Raw genomic sequence first — 22,664 nt, 5'->3', positions numbered from 1 at the left:
CCAACAAACCGTTGGAACCATGGACGGTGACACAACGAGAGAAGGTGTGATGGATAGACATATCTTTCACGTAGGTAGGGGGCTGGTAGCCTCCCTTCTCATCCACGTCTTGAGCCATGTGGAAGTGGATTGGGTAGTGTCCCAGCAACTGCTGGCCCATATGCTTCAGCTCCACGCCTTCCATGTGGACTGATTTAAATCCAAGCCCGATCTAGAGAACAGAGATAAATATGGAATGAAAATAGCTGAACTTGCATCTTTAGGTAGGTTATAAACACATAGCCAGCACACACCATCAAGGGGCATCCAGACCAAATTAAGTCATTTTAAATAATGAGGATTCTTTTATAAAGGAAAAAAAACTAAGCAAGGACTTAATCCTCCCAGAACTCCATTGGAAGCCATGGAAAGAATTGAGCTCAGGCTGCAGTAATGTAAGTTAATTGCAGATTTCAGACTGCTGGCACCCTCCAGAAGTGCTGGACTACAAGGAGGGTTGAAGAGGTTGGGAGTTGTCATCTGAGCCTTCTAAACATTCCAGAAAGATGGTGATATCAGCACTTCGTGTTATAGGGAAAAAGCAAAGTTGGAGGATGCAGCCAAAAAAAGAGAGAGAAAACAGCTACAAAAGAAGAACATACAACTTTCTACCTTACTGATGCAAGCATGAAATAGAATGTCCCTTTGAACTTGAGTAAACCATAGCAGACAGAACTTCTGCAGTCATAAATAGTTCTGGTCATCCAATTCCAATGTTAAATTTTCATTTCTTTCTCTTTCAAGCAAGAAGTCCCAAAATGGTTAGAAATAGAGCTAGCAAAAGTCTTTTCTTTAATCAGAGCAGCCAATTTCACCATCTTTCCCAGCCAGGCAAGTGAACCAATGGAGCTACAAGATGTACCTTGATGTGGCCACCAAAAGTATCAAAATCGAAGAAGGAGCACAGATGGGCATTATAATTGTAACATCTCCTCTCCATCTCTCCCTTCACTAGAATGTTCCGGGTGAGCAGTCCGACTTCAGCTCGCATGTCAACTCCGTCAATTATCTCTCCTGTGTGAAGGTAGTTGGCTTTTCCTAGGGAAAAGGGATAACATTCAGGGTGTCACAAAAGGGACAAGATTAACGTAATGGGGGAGGTACACAGGAGAAAAAAAATCAGCATGGCCAGGAACCTGCCCTAAAATGTGGGAAGGGCCAGGATGTCTTGTGAAGAAGACGAGAAGAGGCAAAGGATGGGCAAATCCATTGTCCTCAATGAATTCATTTTCCAAACACATTACCCATACCCACACCAAAACCCCCAAGATTTATGCCTAGATCGTGAAGACCTATCAGAGTCTTACCACATTTTACCATATAAACATTTGATTCTGCCTCTTTCTCTATACAGGTAATCCTTGATTTATGACCCCAATCGAGCCCAAAATATCTGTTGTTAAGCAAGATAGTGGTTAGGTGAGTTTGGCCCCATTTTTCAACTTTTCTTGCCACAGCTGTGCCAAGTGAAACACAACAATCGTTAAGTTAGTAATGCAGTTGCTTCCCCTTTGACTTTGCTCTTTAGAAGGTCACCTAATGTGATCACATGATCCCAGGACATTGCAACTGTCACAAGTACATGCCAGTTGCCAAGCATCCAAATTTTGATCATGTGACCACGGTCATTAAGTTTGAAAAATTGTCGCTGGCTTTTCATTGCCATGGTAACTTTAAATGGCCACCAAATGAATTGATGTAACTCAAGGACTAACTGTACATCCATTCCAACCGGTACCAGTGAGTTTTGTGACTTTGCAAGGCAATAAGGTAGATTAAAACAACAACAGCAAAACCCAAAACTCTGAATGAATGATGCCAAAAGTTCAAAAATATCTCCAGCAAGCTGTTCTCTTTGGATAACGGTTCTCTGCTCAAACACCCACCAACCTGATCCAAAGAAGTGAATTATAAAACATCCACCTTTAAGCTGCAATGTTTTTTATGCTAGCCTCAGCTTTCTGGTACCACATGTTTTCTTAGCTATCTGCCCAGACCTGCTAAGAATGTTGTGGCAAGAATGTTGGATATGTAGCAAGAGATTCCTTGACATCTCATGTACTGGACCTTGTTTATACAAAGTGTTTTTGCTGATTTGACATGATCCAAGATAAGGAAACAACCAGAGGTGGCTTGAGGTAAGTTTGCCTAGGCATGTTTTTCTCCTTCAGAAAGGGTGATGCTATGTTTGTTACCACAGCCATTAACTTTAAAGGAACTGCATAGAATAGAACAAATAACATGTACTGTAATTCATGATATACAAAGCAACAGGAATGAAGTAGTGTGGAGAGATTTTTTTCAATATTCTGCAGGTCTTGTAAAATCTGCATCACTCAAGGCTTAATATAGCTTGATGTCTTTCCTTAGAATAAAAGAAAATTGATCCATAATGGGTTATTAAATATTTTTACACAAAGGACTTCCGGTTTGAGCTTCTTCAGCGACAGACCGAAACCTCATCTCTGCGAGGCTTCGATCTGTGCTCGGCGCTGGAGCGCCCGAGCCGGCTGGTTTCGGGGCTAAGCCACCCCGTAGAGGTGGTGAAGAGGGGGGAGACTGCCAACAGGGTTGAGGAGAGCCGCATCTCTCCTCCCCAGCTGGCCATTACTCTCTTTCCCAAAGGCGGTTGCAGCAGTGGTCAGAAATGGCCACCACAAAGAAGAACTTGACCAGAAAAGAATGTGCAGGAGGAAGATAAGAAGAGAAAGTTTTGGTTGACCGGGTCAAACAGCAAAAGCAACAAATAAGGTACCCTGGAATTGAAACTGTTAAAAAACAATATCATTGTTCCCTAAGAAGATTTTTAAGCTGCAAAGGAGAGAGAAAAGGGAAAAGATTTGGTTTTCTCCTTTTCCTATACTGACAGCTAAGAGACTTAAGCAAGAAATTGGAAAAAAAATCCACTTTGACATCAATAGGCATTTAATGCTGAAAATAAAAACTCAAAGGGATAATAAAGATTTCTGGATAATTAAAAGCTTTTGAAAACAGGAAAGGAGAGAGGAAGAATAAAAGGGCAGGATCTGGAAGGGAGGAGACTGCCTGGAATTAAAAAAGAACTTACAGCAAAATCTCAACAAGACTTCCAAAAGACACATTCTAACTGAAATATCGCAACAAAAACCCCAGGAAGTCGAAAAAGAAATAAGAAGATATAACTCGGGACTATCTGGATTACTTGATGATTTCTGGATTCTTGGTTATTGTTTTGAATGACTAAAATCAATCAGGTGGTTCTTTAAAACTGCTTAAAATGGCTCCACTTTTAGAAGAACTGAAAATGGAACTTAAAAAGTACAAAGAAGATGCACAAGAAGGGAGAGGTTCTTTTGGCTTCGTATTTCAGTTTTTAGAAATGGAGATTTGGAATTATGAGAAACAACAAGAAATGCCTGCAGAACAAGAAGATTGCAACAAAGAAGAAGCCATCTTTAATGAACAAGTAATCTTAGATGGGGGAAAAAGGAAAGGGGAGAAAGAGAATGGAAAGTTTAAGATTGGGAAAAACAACTCTAAAAAAAATAGAGTGAAAAATAAGTATAAAATCAGAAAGCAACAGAAGAGGGAAATGCAGAAGAGAGAATTAGAACTAGAGAGACAAGGGGGTAAAAAGGGAGGGAGAAGATGAGAGGGAAGAAAGAAAGGAAAAGAAGTTATAAAGGACAGAAGCAAAATATAGAGAAACAGGGTCTATTTAGAAATAATGGGTGAAAACTTAATGGAAAAAGGGATTCTGCAAAGGTACATAAGATAGTATGGTTATATTAAAAGCAGAAATAATTTTAGAAAATATGAAACAATGTATGATTAAAATGTCTGATAAAATAGCTATCGTAATTCAGTGGAATGCTTGTCAATAAATAAATGTAACAAAAGTTATATTTAATGATTTATAAAACATATGTGAAGAGAAATAAGGGAAAAATTAATTATGGAGATTATATGTGTTTTTAAGGAAGTATGATATTTAATTGAAAAGTGTTAAAGATGTTATGGTTTTAATGATTATTAATGATAGAACTGAACTGGAATGGAATGAGGGTTTATAATTATATATATTTACAATCTTTCTTTTTTTAAAAAAAGAATATAGTGTGTATTATAAGAATGTGCCAAGCAGAATTCGATTGGAAGTTATGTATTATGTATTATATTGAAGGTCATAAACTTAAGGTATATATTGAAGTTTAAATAAGAGTTGAATGGATGTAATTAAAAAATATAAAGGTGTCATACTCCAAAGGTGTCATACTCCAATACTTCTGTAGTAACTACAGAAGAAAATTTGTTTAATGAGAAAAGATAATATGAAATTGAAACAGAACAGACAAAAGTATAAATATAATGATTTGAATTGAGATGAGATAATCAAAATAAAATTGAGAAAATTAAAAGAGGGGAAAAACTATATAGAAAATGTAAAATAGTATAAGATATGGAATAGTATACAAAAAGGAGCATGAAATTGAGTTCTGTGTCTGTATAAAGAAGTTCAACCCGGGACCATGCTGATTGAAGAGGTGAATGCAAAAGAAAAGTGGAAAGAAGCATTTTTTACTTCCTTAAAGGCTTTCGCTGAAAGAATTGAATCAGAAGGAGGGAGGAAAAATGAGGGTAAAGTATTAATTTCCTTCCTAAACTTTCCCCCAGACTTCACATTTCAAAATATGTGTGTCCTACAGAAAGAAAACTTGCCACGAAGAAGAGGGAGTCAAGCTATTCTCCAAAGCACCTAAAAGGCAAGACAAGAAGCAACGGGTGGAAGCTAATCAAGGAGAGAAGCAACTTAGAACTAAGGTGAAATTTCCTGACAGTTAGAACAATTAATCAGTGGAACAACTTGCGTCCAGAAGTTATGAATGCTCCAACGCTGGAAGTTTTTAAGAAGATGTTGGATAACCATTTGTCTGAAATGGTATAGGATTTTCTGCTTGTGCAGGGGGTTGGACTAGAAGACCTCTAAGGTCCCTTCCAACTCTGTTATTCTGGTTTTTGGTCTGGTTGTCCCACACAAGTGGGTTGTTTTGAACTATTCATGCTTGGTCTTAAAAGAAAGGAGTAAAATTCTAGTTTATTCAGTAACAGCTGCTGAAAAGCAATTCGTGTTTTGGTTATCTGATTGCATAGTGTCAGTTATCACTATTTTTTTGGCCTTACATTTTGGGTGGCACAATCTTAGCATTTTAAATGTGGCTCAACCCATTGCCTGGAGAAGAGAGGGAGCCAGAAGTCACAGGATTCCAAGAAAGATTTTACATGAATAATGCAGAAGAAACCTACAATGGCAAGACTCTCATCCACATAACATTGAGAAATACACATCAAAGACAGGGCAATTTGTATTAGATAACAGCCGCAGGAAGCTGCCGACTGTACAGTACACAATGAGACAAAAACCATCTTATCCAGAACAGCAGTAAACTAAGCTCTTATATCTAAGGGTGAAGCCCAGTACACCCGAAAAGCCTCTTCTGTGAATGCAGAAGATCGCAAATTCACTTTGGTATTGCCAAGAAAGGGGATCTGTAAAAGATCTGCAGATGTATTTAAATCTTCTGACAGTGCAAAAAACTCTCTATTGGATTTCACCAATCACTTGCAGAATTCTTGAAGGATTGGCCAGTCCAACTGAGAAAATCTGGAGGATGAGATTTGTCCCTATGGAGGATGCTTACTTCGTGCTATATAGATCCTAGTGGTTATTAATAGACTTCCTCAAGGCTTTATTCTTGAGCAATTTAGATTAATAGCTACTAATTTTTAAAAAAATGCATGCAAAACCTTTTGCATTATGAGAACCTGAGAAGATAAATCAGAGGGATGCATTGCTTTCCCCAGGCTGAAGACCAAATCTAGCCTTGGAGTAGTATTCCAACAATCATACTCCACAAAGTAATGATTGGGACCAGACAAGATTAAAGATTGGCCTAGTTAGCATTTAATTTGTTAAAATTAAATATCATTAAGTTGAGAATTCTCTAGTCAGGTACTTAATTGCTTTCTTCTTTCATCAAACTAAATAAACTAAGTTGTTCTCTTCAACATTAGACTGTCTACTATTGACCTCACCCCTTTCCTAAGAGGTCTGCAGAGGGTGTGCATAAGCGCACCAAAACGTGCCTACCGTTCCTGTCCTATTGTTTCTTTTTTTTCTTATTCATATCCATTTCATGTATTTATAACCATGTTTATAGTTATACCTGTTATCTAATAATTGTTTGACAAAATAAATAAATAAACAAATAAAAATAAATAAATAAATAAAACAACTTTTGAAGATCTAGGGCATATCACACAAGGCTTTTGTGAAAGGCATGTTGCTGTTAAACTTCTGGCTGGAACATAAACCAAATAAAAAAAACTTTTTAAAATTATCCATCTGGAGAAGTGCCATCCTAGTATGGAATTTTCTGAACCGCACATTCTGAGGAAGTAGCTCATAGTAATCAAAACATTTCAGATATTTATCTTTATAATAAGCACTATTCATTGCTTGCTTTACCTCCTATCTACCCGTCTGCATTCATTACATGATCATGTCATAACCTGGTTTCTGAACTAATATATTTTCACAAGGCACTGAATGATAAGCCAACCAAATGAGCTGAGTTCTCACAACATGCTCGGCCACAGAGCAATCTAACTAAATGACATAATTGAGGCAAATGGTTCTGCTAAACTTGATTCACTTCAGTGTGTTGAGTGCTCACAGCCATGGGTGTGTTTGAACTTCAACCAGTTCTGAAGGACAAAACTGCCATTGAAAAAAAGGTAAAAGTTTCCCCTGTCCAGTTATGTCTGACTCTAGAGGGAGTGTTTATCTCTGTTTCCTAGCCAAAGGAGCCAGGGTTATCTGAATATGCTTCCATGGTTATGCTGAGGCTATGGAATGCTATTACCTTCCCATCAAAGTGGTACCTATTTATATACTTGCATTTGCATGCTTTCCAATTGTAGGAGGGCAGGAGCTGGAGCAAGTAACAGGAGCTCACCCCCTCATGTGGTACTTAGGTCTTGAACTGCCAACCTTCTGGTCAACAAGTCTTAACTGCTAGCAACCCCCCCCAAAAAAAAGAGCCCCTGGCATTATTCCTTCTTAAAGAGGACGCAGTAGACAATCTGGGCCTGTAAACCTTGCATCTGATTTCAGACATCCCATACACTTGCTACACACTGTTAGGATTCCCATGGATTTAAGGTAAACCTTTGCAGAAATCTATGGGTAATCCATTTTGTGTAACCCAGTTCAGAGTCCAAGATATCTGCAAAGCCAAACTGGAAACAGCCCTCTATAAAAACCAGGCTAGTCTGTGTGATCATTTTGCCTGCCAATTTATTCGCTGTTTATCTCTTACATGAAAAAGGGCCATCACATCATTTCTGTCCATGTATGATTCTCCCCAGATTTGAAAGCAGTCTCACCTCCACGTAGTTATGAATCTAAAGATAATGGCTGGGATTTTAGGTTTTGTTTGATCTCCCTTTCCCAGAACCACCCTTCCTGCTTTCCTGTAGTCCTTTGTCTGCTTTTGCTCCCAGTCTCCAATTCAGCAAAGTCCGGATGTAAAGCATCAAAAAGCATTGAATCCTTCACAGAAAGTGGAAAAAAACCTCAGAGCTCACCCATGGCGGGAAAACCCAAATCTGGTGCAGATAGGAAAACTGAAATATCTCAAATAAGGGAGGTATTTCCTTTCATCCATTTGCCTGGCATGGGAATTGAAACCTACATGGACTTCTGAACTCCAACCATTTTTTTGATGCCCAACCAGTTCTCATTCAATTTTATTTTACAAAGGAAAACCTTCTTTTGAACATGTTTTCCCTGTGACATTCCTGCAACGACAACCAGGTTTCAGCATAGCAGTCATTAAAGGAAAGGAAGCTGAATGTTGTTGTGGGGACAAGGATATTGAGGCAGGAGGTTCAGGAAATCGGTCCTTCATCAATAATATTTTGACTTTCTCTTCCTACAAGGAAACTCAGATCTGGGTTGGGTTATTTGGTGGACCACCTCTTCCTGATTACATCTTCCCTTCCCATCAGGTCCAGCAGAAGAGTAGTTATGGTATGGGTGTCTAATGGGGGTAATTGCCTATATACTGCTCCACAGTTGAACCCAAAGGTGTGTGTTTTTCAAGAGGCAACTGGACTTTCTTGTTTTTCTTTGATGACATTTCGCTTCTCATCCAAGATCTGAAGAAGCTTCTTGGATGAGAAGCGGAATGTCTTCAAAGAAAAACCAGGAAATCCAGTTGTCTCTTGGAAAAGCACCTTTGGAACTACCATGACTTGGATGACTGAGAATCTCAATAAACATCCACAGTAGAAGCTTATAGTCTTCCAGAGCGCTTAAAGTGCTCTGGGCTGGGTTTCCAAGTTATCTAGGTAATAGACTTAAGGTGGGTATGGGTTGCATTCCCACAATACCCTTAGTTGGTTTCATAAATCAATTCATTTTCTGCCTCTGTATAATATTCTGAACCATAAACTAAACACAAGCACAATATGCTAACGTTCCCTCCTCCTGGGAAGTTAAAACTAACTAACCCAACCTAGCTTGTGGTGCAAATGCAGTCACTAGGCCATAATCTAATCAAAAAGTGTTGTGTGGATGCAGTCAAAGAGTTGCCTTAAATGAAGAAGGTGAAGATGCCAACGTGCAAACCGCTAGTTTCCTTCACTCATGGGGATTTTATTTTTCATCTGCTTGTGTAACACACTTGGCTTAAGAAAGAAAGAAAGAAAGAAAGAAAGAAAGAAAGAAAGAAAGAAAGAAAGAAAGAAAGAAAGAAAGAAAGAAAGAAAGAAAGAAAGAAAGAAAGAAAGAAAGAAAGAAAGAAAGAAAAGCAATGGAAAGCTGGCATGTTACAAAGTCCAGCTGGCATGTTACAAAGCCCAGGCCTTCTTCATCGTCATTATTTCTAAAATTAGGTTGGGATCTGAAATTGCTCTGGAGATATTGTTGAGAAATAAAGATAGCAGGTAGCTACAATTTAGTGCTTTCATTGGAAGGATGCCAAGGGGAAAAAAGTAAGACAAAGATAAGATGGATTGATTGAAACCAACCCTGAGTGACTGGTAGCTGTTTGCTTTCTGATAATTGAGTGTTCTCAGCCAGTGTTCTCTTTAGTCTGCTAAAGTTTTTTGTTTTTTTTTTTTGGGTAAGGAGATAACTTTCCTGCGATTGCAGCTATTTTATGAGAATGAACAAAACATGCCCTCCCATGCCAATTGCCTAATCTGTTTTGATGGTTTTCTTGAGTTGAATCACTGATCTTAAATTGCCTTAATTTTAAGGAGTTAAAAAGTAGATTGGCAGGAAGGAGAAAGGGTGACCACGATTCTTAACAACCAATTTAATGGTCTTTGCTACTGACAAACAAAAAGGGACTTGATTCCTCGCTGATCCTCTGAGAAGCTGTTTATACCACAAATTTAAATTGTCCCAAAATTGCTCCCTTCGTTCAGCAAGTATTCCGTGCAGAGAATATGAAAATATTGGTGTCTAAATTTACTGGCAAAGGTATTTATTGTAATCCTACCATTCCGGAGAAAGCTTTAGAAAACTGGGTATTATTATTTTTTATCCTGGAACACAGATCCACGTGTGGCTTTGGCTCTTTGAAGTCACCAGCTCCCCAATGCAAAGCAATCAACAACTAAGGAGAAATTTCCTAGGAGTGAGAACAATTAACCAGTGGAACAGCTTGCCTCCAGAAGTTGTGGTGCTCCATCACTGGAGGTTTTTAAGAAGAGACTAGACAGCCTCTTGTCTGGAATGGTATCGGATCTCCTGTTTGAGCAGGAGTTGGACTAAAAGACCTCCAGAGTCTCTCACAGATCCTCACAGATTAACAGAGTTGGAAGGGACCTTGTAGGTCATCTAGTCCAACCCCCCACCCAAGGAGGAGACCTTACACCATTTTTGACAGATGGCAGTCCAGTCTCTTCTTGAAAGCCTCCAGTGATGAAGCTCCCACAACTTCTGAAGGCAACTTCTGTTCCATGGGTTGATTGTTCTCAACTGTCCGAAAATGTCTCCTTATTTCCAGGTTGAATCTCTCCTTGTTCAGTTTCCATCCATTATCCCTTGTCTGGCCTTTGGGGGCTTTACAAAATAGCTTGATCCCCTCCTCCTCTCTGTGGCAGCCCCTCAAATATTGGAAGACTGCTATCATGTCTCCCCTGGTCCTTCTCTTCGCTAGACTAGTCCCTTTCAACCCTATTATTCTGTCATTCTTGGGACAAGCAAAAGGAAGGAAATCTTTAAGCATTTCCTCTTCTTCTGCTCCCTTCCACCACCCTCATTTTCGGACACCTCGGGAGCTTAGAAGATCATTGGTTGCCCTCTCCCTTCTTTGGAAGCGCTTTATAGCTCCCGCTGTCTTAAGAAAATTGAAAACATTCTCAAAGATCCATCTCATCCTGGGAAGCCTTTTTTTTGAACTATTACCATCTGGCAGACAATACAGGATAATAAAAACAAGGACAAATAGGATGAAAAACAGTTTCTATCCTAGGGCAGTAGCTCTCTTGAATTCTACTGTATAGTGCAGTGTTGGTGCGGTGTCGGGGGTTTTCAATTCAATGTGTGGAGTGTGAAGGATGTGTGTTTGTGTTTATTTTCATGGTCAAGATGGTGTTTGATTTCATTGTACGAGGTGCAATGACAATAAAGTAAAGTAAAGTAAAGTAAAGTAAACTAAACTAAACCTAAACTTAGGACAGACACTCAACATTCCACTCTCTTTCTATTATCTCTGGATATCTTTGGGGCTCACATTCATTTAGTGTGGTTTTCCCCCCCTAATCATGTAAGTGTTGCTGGAGAAAGGGGGAGGACAAAGAAAATAGAGTCGTAGAGACACTTTCCCTGCAGAGAACTGCCTGCCATCTTTGGTCATGAGGTTATGATGCATTTAAAAACACAGAAAAATATTTGTCTTGGCATAAGTCTCCCGCTTTCTTTCAGCCTTGGCAACAACCACAAGCCAAAAAAGCCATATTTCCTACTGAGCCACTTGCATCAGACTTAATGGGGTTCATGATTTAAGGATGATCTGTGCCATGAGAAAGGGAGATCGGATCATCCCATACCTCTAGTATGGGATGATCCGATCTCCCTTTCTCCTTTTCTCATGCAACCCAATTTCATTGCAAAATCACAGACCCAGCGACAGTACCACTCAGCATTAATCCACTGAGTTGACACATGACCCAAAGCTCTAGTTGGCTAAAACATGGTTTTGGAACAAGCTACAATTGTATAATTTTTTACAATTGTAAAGGGACGCATGACTCAGTGGCTAAGACACTGAGCTTGTTGATCAGAAAAGTCAGCAGTTTGGCGGTTCGAATCCCTAACGCCTCGTAATGGAGTGAGCTCCCGTTACTTGTCCCAGCTTCTGCCAACCTAGCAGTTCAAAAGCATGTAAAAATGCAAGTAGAAAAATAGGGACCACTTTGGTGGGAAGGGAACAGCATTCTGTGCACCTTTGGCATTTAGTCATGCCAGCCACATGACCATGGAGACATCTTCGGACAGCACTGGCTCTTCGGCTTTATAACGGAGATGAGCACCACCCCCTAGAGCCAGAAACGACTAGCATTGTGCAAGGGGAACCTTTACCTTTACAATTGTATCAAGTTGCTTATGGGCAGAAGAAAACGCAGAACAGAATGGTAACAGAATATCATAGTTGGAAGGGGCCTTGAAGGTCTTCTAATCCAACCTTCTGCTCAAGCAGAAGACCCTGTGCAACTTCAGATAGATGATTGTCCAATCTCTTCTTAAAAACGTCCAATAAGGGAGCAGCCACAACTTCCGAAGGCATGCCAAATTAATGAGCACAATGGAGGAGTCAAATTTGCAGAGGATGATGTAGTGCTGAAAACTGCCTTACTGAAATTATCTGAATAACTTTACATCTATTCTGGAAGGTAGAAGGGATTACCTTTTGCAGGATTGTCTAGACTTGGGTATGTGCATTTGGTGTGTGTGCCTTTCAATCAGTGTGAGTCCTGGTGACTGCCTGTATTGCAGGCTAACTCTGCCCACAGCCAGAGTTTGATCCTGACTGACTCAAGGCTGACTCCACCTTCCATCCTTTGGAGGCCGGGAAAATGAGGACCCAAATTGTTGGGGGGCAAGATGCTGATTCTGTAAACCACTTAGAGAGGGTTGTAAAGCAATGTAAAGTGGTATATAAGTCCAAACGCCCTTCCTTCCTTCCTTCCTTCCTTCCTTCCTTCCTTCCTTCCTTCCTTCCTTCCTTCCTTCCTTCCTTCCTTCCTTCCTTCCTTCCTTCCTTCCTTCCTTCCTTCCTTCCTTCCTTCCCAGTCATTACAATGCAGTATTGCAGGCTAACTCTGCTCACATTGCCAGGAGTTTGATTCCTGACCGACTTAACGTTGTCTCAGCCTTCCATCCTTCCGAGGTGAGTAGAATGAGGACCCAGATTGTTGGGTGGTGGGGCAGGATGCTGACTCTGTAAATCACTTATAGAGGGCTGAAAAGCAGTGTCCCCCAACCTTTTGAGCACCAGGGACCAGTTCTGTGGAGAAAGGTTTTTCCACAGACTGGAGGGGACGTTATTTTGTGTGCTGCCTGCATCCCACAGATAGGGCTTCACTTGCTTGCATGGACTGGTTTCTGGCATGTTGTGGACTGGTGCTAGTCCAGAAACTGGAGGTTGGAAAGCCCTGCTATAAAACACTATCGGGCAAAATATAACTCTAAGTTTTATTGCTATTGTATGTCAAGGACAAGAGATCGGCTATGTAACTTACTATTTAGTAGTACTCTCAGCCCCAAAGATACCCCCACAAACACAGGACATTAGCTCTCCTTCAAAGCATGAGCCATTCAGCCTTACCTGCCACTTTGACTTCGTTGGGCTTACAGGCTCTGCAGGGCAAGATCTCAAACTCTTCAGCTTGGTACATGGAGTAGTCAGTGCTGGCCACCACGATCTTGTCTCCCACCTTCCATGACTGCACGTTGTCAGCCAGTCTCAGGATTGTACTGTTCACGTTGGTGTCTACCTGCATGGTAAGCTTGGGTCTTGCTGAAAAGCCAACAAGGGAAAGAAAGTGGATGAAGGTAGGAAGTGCAGAGGAAAATCTTGTGTGCTCCTTCTCCAATTCTCCATGGCCCAAACACCTTTTTACTCATAAAACAAGGATGTTGGAAAGATAAGACAGCTGTTGTCAACCACAAGCTAAATTTGTGCGTCTTCCTCTTATTCAGGAAGCACAGTAAATAGATCCTACATTGTTATTTAGCTACCATCTACCACATAGATCTGATGATTATAATCAGGAAGTTGTTGTCATTATTTGTGTTATTTATATATACACACACAGAGAGTTTGCAAAAAGCCATCATGGAAAACAGTGTGAGGTTGCCCTATCTTCCATTCAATCTCCTTGACAAAACCCTGAGGAAGCAGAAGGGCCTCTGGGTGGAGGGTAGCCTATTGAGTGCCATTCATATAAAATAAAATGCCCAAAAGAAAATATTCCATGCAAGTAGAAAGCTAGCCTGACAGGGAAAGACTTGAACATAGACTTCACCTTGCTGTACTTGCTTTTCATTTGCAGTTTTTTCTGAAGAAAAACAAAGAAATAAATGCACCCATAGCGTAGCCCTTTATGCCATCCCACGACTCTGTCATGTTTCATATCCTTTTAGAGTCAGCCCTTATATGCTGTGTACTTCAACAGCTGGGACAGCTGCATGAGGACTAATAACATGATACAGAGAATGGAAATCCAGGTTGGAAATAGAAAGTGTTTGTGTGACAGAAGCGAATGCAGAAACCCCAAAGTTTTAGACTCGTGCAAAAACAAAAACAAAAAACAGAACTTCTACTTAAGTCTCTGAGGTAAAATCTTGCTACCTTCAGAATATACAGATCAGTAGAGCAAATTTCAGAATAGTTTCCTCCCAATTATACTGTGCTTAGCTTTCGAGAATGAGTCACCTACCAGGTTGACCACATAAGAAGCGCACTCTGTAGTTATGGCAGCCTTTCTCCGTCTGCTCTGGGCCACGGCAAAAAAATCTATAATCATGGCCTTTTTTGTATAGGACCTCAGTTGTCAGTTTCGTTCCCTCAAGTGTGACCGCCTGAGAGGAGCAAACACAATAATTGCCAAGCATATGATTATCAAGAATAACAGCTCGTACAACAACAACTGGAACCATAGGCTCAGCAACACTTATGAGGAGGAGAAAAACAAGCATTTTCTGCCTGGTAACTTCTTATCTAAATCATTGCAGTGAGTTGAGCGGAATTTACCTCGGAGGCAACCCAAAGCACCATTACGAACACAGAATGCATATTTTCCATGATCTCCACTGGGTCCCCCAGGTCTGAAGTCATAATATGAGCCCATGAAGCAGTTCTTGGCTTTGGACCAGAGTTATTGAAAACCCTTTCATGTCTCCATCTTAAGATCATCATTAGATGTTTCGGGCTCTAGAATATTCCACGGCAAATTCCTTACACTTAAAATGGATGTGTTTTTTTTTTAACTGGTAGCTGCCAAATGCTCTTCCGAACGAGAGATTTTTTTTGGCCTGCCACCAACTTTCTCTGTTTTTCACCCCAAACCAAAGGCCTTTTAATTGCTCAAGCTCTTTCAATATATTGCAAGATTCCTATTTTAAATGGATGTGGTGCATAGCAATAACCTGTCTGCTGTTCACACTTTTATCTTTTATTTATTGATTTGATTTTTATCCAGCCTTTATAATTTTTTTTATAAATAGTTCAAGGCAGGGAATAAGTTATTTCTTATGTTTGTACTTGTTCTTGCTCAGGTCACATGGATTAAACAATGGCATCTTTTTTTCCCTATAAGTTTTTATTTTATTTTTACAAACATTCCATCTTTTCTTTAAACAGTGTGTCATCTGGGTACAAATATTTTGTGCCAAAATATTTATGGTTAATTCAATTTCCTTACCATAACAATAATAATTACATTACATTCTTATTTTGCACTACTATACATAATATGTCTTATCATTGTAACCATCCCCTTCTTAACCCCTTCCCCTCTATATTCATATATTCATATATGTTCTATATAGATATACTCTATGTTTATATATTTAATTTCTAATTTCTCTTTCTCTTTTCCAACCATTGATAGAATGATTTATATAATATTCAGTTTGTTCTTTTTCTTTAATCACCAGTGTTAGTCTATTCATTTCTGCACATTATAATATTTTCCTAACCACGTTCTCTTCTATCGGAATCTTTTCACTTTTCTAGTTTTGAGCAAATGCTATTCAAGCTGCAGTTAATACAAAACAATGCCATCTTGAGGGACTAGGAAGTGGCTCTTTGTGATGATATGTCCTCTCTCTGCAATGATATCCATCCTGCAGATCTGAAATCTCACTCATGCCTTATTGATTTTTCACAAATTATTAAAAATCTGGGGTGTTTTTTTTCTCCCAGGCTTTGATTTAGAATGTGTTATGGGGGACAGTGTTCTGTTGGTCATGTTCTCTTTTCTTTGACATATCTTCTTTTTTATTCCTTTTTAATGGTTAGCTACCCAGAGTTCCAATAATCAGGTAGCCTCAAAATAGAGACAGTAAATTCAACGAGCATTCTAATTTTTGGTTGCCACAATGTAAAAAAGATGTTGAGACTCTAGAAAGAGTGCAGAGAAGAGCAACAAAGATGATTAGGGACTGGAGGCTAAAACTTATGAACAACAGCTGCAGGAATTGGGTATGTCTAATTTAATGAAAAGAAGGACTAGGGGAGGCATGAAAGCAGTGTTCCAATATCTCAGTGGCTGCCACAAAGAAGAGGGAGTCAAGCTATTCTCCAAAGCACCTGAGGACAGGACAAGAAGCAATGGATGGAAACTAACCAAGGAGAACTTAGAACTAAGGAGAAATTTCCTCACAGTTAGAACAATTAACCAGTGGAACAACTTGCCTCCAGAAGTTGTGAATGCTCCAACACTGGAAGTTTTTAAAAAGATGTTGGATAACCATTTGTCTGAAGTGGTGTAGGGTTTCCTGCATAAGCAGGGGGTTGGACTAGAAGACCTCCAAGGTCCCTTCCAACTCTGTTATTCTACTCTATTCTAATTCTCAAAGATTTTGCCTTGTGTTTTTAATAGTCTGTTAATTCATTCTGAGACAGGATAGCTTCCCCACTATCCACTGTCACCTAAGACAGTGGGGCAAGCAAAATTCTAGTCTGCTTCCATCAAATGGGTCCACGAGCAAACATTCTGACCTGTGTTGGGAGCCATATCAGTATAGATAGTCCTCGACTTTACCACAATTCATTTAGTGTCCCAAACATGACACTAGATGACTGAGAATCTCTACACATTTTCTTAGTTCATTTAGTGACCATTCGAAGTTACAACGTCACTGAAAAAAAGTGACTTACGACCATCTTTCGTACTTATAACCATTGCAGTATCCTCGTGGTCACCTGACTAAGATTTGGATGCTTGGCAACGGATTCATATTTATGATGGTTGCAGTGTCCCTGGATCTTGTGAACATCTTTTTGCGACCTGCTGGCAAGTAAGATTAAGGGGGAAAGCCAGATTTAATTAACCACCGGGTTGTTAATTTAACAACTGCAATGATTCACTTAACAACAAGAAAAGTCCTAAAATGGGGCGAAATTCACTTCACAAATGTCTCAGCGACATAAATTTTGGGCTCAATTATGGTAGGACTATCTGTAATTCTTTTTATATATATATATATATATATATATATATATATATATATATATATATATATATATATATATATATTATATATTTCTTAAGTTTTCGCGGTATTACATGTATGGCCTTCAGCTTTGTTCGGGTATTTTCCACGTCATTATAGTTGTGCTTTTAAAGTTGTAGCAAGTTTCAGCAGAATCTCATCTGCCATCATCAGGCTTCTGTATTGTGTCCATCTGTGAGTCAGACTTTTACAGTGGTTTCAGATTTAAATTTGGGGCAGCCTATTGCTGTGCCAGAATGGTTTTTCTTCATCCTGATTGGTTGGGAGTCTTGGTCTGTGTTTATTGGTCTCGGAGTTTGCTGTGTTCTGCTTGATTGGTGTCTCTAATATCTTCTGTCTGTTTTTTGGCTCTTTTTGTATCTTGATTGGCTGGCAGCATTGTGTTACTTTATTGGAGGTCTTTAGTGCATTTAGTGCATTTACCCGGAGCCAAGCTGCACTAAAGACCTCCAATAAAGTAACACAATGCTGCCAGCCAATCAAGATACAAAAAGAGCCAAAAACAGACAGAAGATATTAGAGACACCAATCAAGCAGAACACAGCAAACTCCGAGACCAATAAACACAGACCAAGACTCCCAACCAATCAGGATGAAGAAAAAACCATTCTGGCACAGCAATAGGCTGCCCCAAATTTAAATCTGAAACCACTGTAAAAGTCTGACTCACAGACGGACACAATACAGAAGCCTGATGATGGCAGATGAGATTCTGCTGAAACGTTGCTACAACTTTAAAAGCACAACTATAATGACGTGGGAAAATACCCTACAACTTTAAAAGCAACAACTATATATATACGTGGGAATAATACCCGAACATAAGCTGAATATATATATATATATATAAATGTTGATTCAAATATCTTTTTACTATTATTAAGTGTTGTACCTGATGATTCTTGACTCTTGACAAATGTATCTTTTCTTTAAATGTACACTGAGAGCATTTCCACCAAGACAAATTCCTCTTGTGTCCAATCACACTTGGCCAATAAAGAATTCTATTCTATTCTATTCTATTCTATTCTATTCTATTCTATTCTATTCTATTCTATTCTATTCTATTCTATTCTTTCATAAATTCTACTCTACTCTACTCTACTCTATTCTAAATGGCCTGATTGACTCAAATGTCTTTTTGTTTCCTGCTGCCCTTGTTTCAAAGGTCTAATGATACCCAGATTGAGAGCCACGTGCTGAAGACAACTCAGCAAGAAGGCAGAGAATAACAATTCTGACAGAATAATAATCTATTCCAGGTTTATTCAGGAGTGAGTCCAACATAACAAGCAGCAGGTTGCTCTCTGCGAAAATAATCCGTGGGCCACAGCTCTTTTCGTGGTTTGAGGCAAATCTCTTCTTTCAAGTGTCATCCCTCAGGGGGTATTAAAGATTTTGCTTTACTTTGTTGAGTGGTGCCAAGTTCTTCACGGAAATCTCTGAAAACTTTGGAGCGGTTTTGGAACAGGGCAGATTACTTGACTCATCATTCTTAAACGGTGATAAATCATTATGAAATGGTTTATGATGGGGTTATTTGTTATGATTGGCAGCCTGATAGCTTCTGGTCCATCCGTGACAGAAGAAAGGAATTTTCTTAATTAGTTGGCTTTTCAAAACAAAGGGATTATCGATATCAGACATGGCAGCCAGGATCCAAAGAGTGAGTCCACCCAACACATATGTTGCTCGCATTACCTTCTTCCTTGTTCCACTAAAAATTAGATATTTAATGAAGATTTCCCTATCTCTCTTTCTCTCTCTCTCAAAATAATAGCTTGGGGGAGGGGGTTGATCAACTGTTAAACATGTCACTTGAGTAAAGAAAGTCTTTGCATGACATGAAAAAGATGATAAGACTTTGGAAAGAGTGCAGAGAAGAGCAATAAAAATTATTAGGGGGCTGGAGGGTAAAACATACAAAGAATGATGACAGGAATTGGGTATGGCTAGTCTAGAGAAAAGAAGGACTAGCACTGTTCCAATATTTGAGGGGCTCCTACATAGACAAGGGGATCAACTTATTTTTCCAAAGTACCAGAAGGTAAGAGAAGAAACAATGGTTGGAAACTAACCAAGGAGAGAAGCAACCTAGAACTAAGGAGAAATTTCCTAATGGTGAGAGCAATCAACCAATGGATTAGCTTGCCTTCAGAAATTGTGGGTGTTCCATCACTGAAGGCTTTCAAAAAGAGACTGTACAGCCATTTGTCTGAAATGATATAGGATCTCCTGCTCAAGCAGGGGGGTTGGACTAGAAGACCTCTGAGGTCCCTTCCAATTCTGTTATTCTGAAATAGCAAATTTCAATCATGGCACAAAAAGCTGGGATCCATGACTCTTACATATTTTCATGTTGGCTCTACACCACTCATCTCACACCAACCTGAGCAAAACAATATACTGTGCCAATACTGAACAGAACATAGTCCATCGTAAAGCCCAAAGGTCCCATAAACTTCAAAAGAAATTATTTCTACTTTCCAATTTATTACACAATGATTGGAACTGCAGGTCATGCCAGCTGGAAAGTATGGATGGGTGGCTTTTAATTTCTTCCCGTTTTTCTTTTTCTTTTTTTCCAGGTCCATCAGATTAAATTCTACTTTTTAAAAAACATAAAGTTCATGTATGTGTTTAAGTGTGTCATTTCTCCAATTTTTTTACTTGAAATTTTGTCATGGAGAATTTTGTAAACTCTTTCCCCTGGCAATATGCATTTGAGTACCGTCTTTTCCCGACAATATAGATATTGAATATTAAAGATGCTTCTCTAAGAAGAAAAGTGAGAATTGGATTGAAAAATTGTGAAATGTGATTTTCAAATGAGGCTTAAGTTTTACTTCACATATTTGTTCATGCCTCATTACATTTGATTTCAAATGCAAACTGCACACACTTCTTTCTCATTCCTATCTGGAGAGAGAATCACTATCTATCAGCTAAAAAAATAATAATCTATCAACAACCAAGCTTCCATCAATTGCAATACAAGAGCGAACCAAATTATGGAAAACAGGTATAATATTAGAGCAACTTTAAGGTAAACTTGTCAACTTTAAGTCTTGTGAACTTCAATTTCAATATGGCTGGCTGGGGAATTCTGGGAATTGAAGTCCACAAGTCTTAATTTTGCCAAGTTTGAAGGCCTCCTGCGATCGAGGATGATTACTCCGTATGACATACCTGGAGACCCACAGGATGATCACAGATTTCTGGATGAGCAGCTCTTAAGTCTGAGAGTCTCTCTCCATCTTTGGATTTTGATATTTTTGGTTTCTCAAACCACTCAGTCCACTCAACATCTGGAAAAAACGGAAACCACTCAAATTAAGGTCATTTTGGACACAACAGGCCTTAATGAATAATGGAAAAAATGTGCTGCTCCATTAAATCTCGATGCCAAAATATGTTACAAAATCTATTTAAAAGCTACCCATTCCTGGAGTTTTCTCCAGGTCATCAAATGTTAGGTGTCCCAAAGCACATCAGGCTACTGATGAAAGGAGAAACCAGTCTTTCCATATTTGGTCTTTGAAGGATAGGCTGGAGAAGAAGAGAGGTGGCAAAACCAAAATAAATGGGTCTATGATGGAACATTCATGGTTTACTGGTACATTTCAAGGTATAATATTGCAGAGATTCTAATGACAATATAACTAAATAGAGATTAATATGAGCATCTTAGCCAATAAATGACATTCTTTTCTTCAACTTATGTTTATTCCAAATCCTGCCACAGATCACAAAATAGGGTTTTCATGAGAAACTGACAAAGGTTAGTATGTCCAAAGAGGACAATTTATGAGGGATTGGAGCAATATCTCAAGTTTCTGGAGGACTGGAGAAGACCACCTGGTCATACCACTAGAAACAAACTGGACGAATTTGGATGTCTGTGTCTGTTTTGAGCATCAGGAGAGAGAAATGAGTTTAAGTATAAGACTAGAAGAGGGAATTTGCCTTGAGGCCAATTGCTACTATCTTTAAATTTAGCTCCAATTTAATTATTTTCTCTGTGGGGTGCTATAAATGAGTGCTGGAGGGCTGCCTGAGCTATGGTGGCACAGTGGTTAGAATGCAGCATTGCAGGCTAACTCTGCCCACTGCCAACAGTTCTATCCTCACACGTTCAACGTTAACTCCCCTTCCATCCTTCCAAGGTCACTAAAATGAGGACCCAGATTGTTGGGGGGAGGGGGAAAGGTAAACCACTTAGAGAGGGCTGTCAAGCACTGTGAAGCAGTATAGTATATAAGACTAAGTGCTATTGCTATTGCCTACAGTCAATGTATCAATAGCCAGTCATCACCGGCCTGGATGTGATGAAACAAAGCTATCAGTTTCTTTGTGCAGCATCAAAACAGCTTGTAATGCCCCTGTCTACTATGGGACCAAACAGTGGAAATTCAAGTATTGTCCCTGTGTTGCTGAACATCTTCACACATCAGGGCCAATGCTGAGGGATGTTGGGAGTTGTAGTTCAGCCTTGGGTTGATTTTTGTATGTTGGGGTTGAGGAACATTTCCAGCTGCACCAGGAATTGCATTGCAAACTTGATCCAAAGAAGAAAAGCCTCACCTTGAACCCATTCACTGGTTGAAGACACATTGAAATACTCTCCGTTTTCAGCCTGGAACAATTTGAATACTTTGGCAAGAGCTGAACCTTTGCGTCCTGCAAAATAAAAATAAAAAAATAAAAACCAAAAGGGAAGCAAGAGAAGGACTTCCTAGCAATCCCCAAAGCTGCAGTTAGTTATAGAGAAGCTGTTAACAGTTTGGTTGTTGTGTTTCTTTGGGGGATTTAGAACACACATATGAAAGGGACCTGCACAGTTTTAAATGCAAGTGTTCAACATGGACATGATTGTTTATATCATCTCTTAAGCAAAATTGACTGTCAACCTGAAAGGGAGCATCTGCAAATTCAGCAGAATGACAGGGGAGAAGGAATATAAATTACTTATTTTCCCACGTCTCTCAAGTTCTGGTTGCAGAAGAGCTATAAAGGGATTTTTGGAAGACCTAAAGAAGTTTGAAATAAACCAGCAGTAGGGATAAGAAAGTTACCAATAAAGGAGGATATTTGTAGCTCAGGGTTGAAATGAGGGGTCCCTGGTGCTCTCTGAGCTTGGTTGTTATTTCTTGCAGACATTTTGTTATCCAAACTAGGTGCTGGCGAATCTAGCACTTTTGATGTTACCTAGTTTGGATAATGAAACGTCTGCAAATAGGGTTTAGACCACAGTATGAGACACAATGTCGAGACACACCATTAGAACAAAGGATGTTTTAGTCTCCAATCTCCCACCAGAATCGTGACCTTCTAGGAAGCTACCCATGAAATTTACTTTACTCAAGAAAGTGAGGGGTGCAACTAAAACACAACAGGCCAGTTTAGAATTTGCCGCAATAACAAAGCTTCTTCCTGGTCTACTTTGTGGTTGAGTCCTAGCCTGTCCACAAAGTCTCATTAACTGCAGATAAACCAGGATTTCAATGCAGTGTTTGACATTAGTTTACCCATTCAGAGTTTCTGCTGTGACCTGAGGCTAAGTTTGAATCATGGTCATCAAAGCATAGTTAGAACCCTTGCTGTTCTATAAGACATTGGACAGTATTGAGATGTGGACCAAGTACATAAGAGGCTGAGAGTCTTCAGCAGATAGGATTCAAACCAGACAAAGGAACCTAGATTTTTGGCTCTGATGCCTCTACAAACTCAAGAAATGTGATGAAAGTAAAATCCTTCCTGAATTTGGGCTCTGCTTAAAAACTGTAACCTTTCATTCTCAGAAGGTTCACCATTCCAGACAACATAAGAC

General features: G+C 39.4%; 2 protein-coding genes across 2 annotated transcripts in view; one reads left to right on the top strand and one right to left on the bottom strand.

Moving 5' to 3' along the window:
* The window catches only part of CTXND1 (cortexin domain containing 1), a 413,279-nt gene that overhangs the window by 104,220 nt on the left and 286,395 nt on the right, over positions 1-22,664 (top strand). The window lies entirely within an intron of this gene.
* Positions 1-22,664, bottom strand: part of CEMIP (cell migration inducing hyaluronidase 1) — a 79,841-nt gene that overhangs the window by 30,612 nt on the left and 26,565 nt on the right. The window contains exons 8-13 of the mRNA XM_087972613.1: positions 21,419-21,514; positions 20,024-20,142; positions 14,035-14,176; positions 12,921-13,112; positions 902-1,077; positions 2-211 (exon numbers count right to left, since the gene is read on the bottom strand). Coding sequence (XP_087828739.1) covers positions 2-211; positions 902-1,077; positions 12,921-13,112; positions 14,035-14,176; positions 20,024-20,142; positions 21,419-21,514 — 935 coding nt within the window. The remainder of the gene's footprint in view (position 1; positions 212-901; positions 1,078-12,920; positions 13,113-14,034; positions 14,177-20,023; positions 20,143-21,418; positions 21,515-22,664) is intronic.

Source organism: Notechis scutatus, chromosome 11 (assembly GCF_049901735.1).
Source record: "Notechis scutatus isolate UNSWTSFEM ecotype Mainland chromosome 11, rNotScu1.2, whole genome shotgun sequence".
In the NCBI taxonomy this organism is placed as follows: Eukaryota; Metazoa; Chordata; class Lepidosauria; order Squamata; family Elapidae; genus Notechis; species Notechis scutatus.
This window is presented reverse-complemented; position numbering and strand designations above follow the sequence as displayed.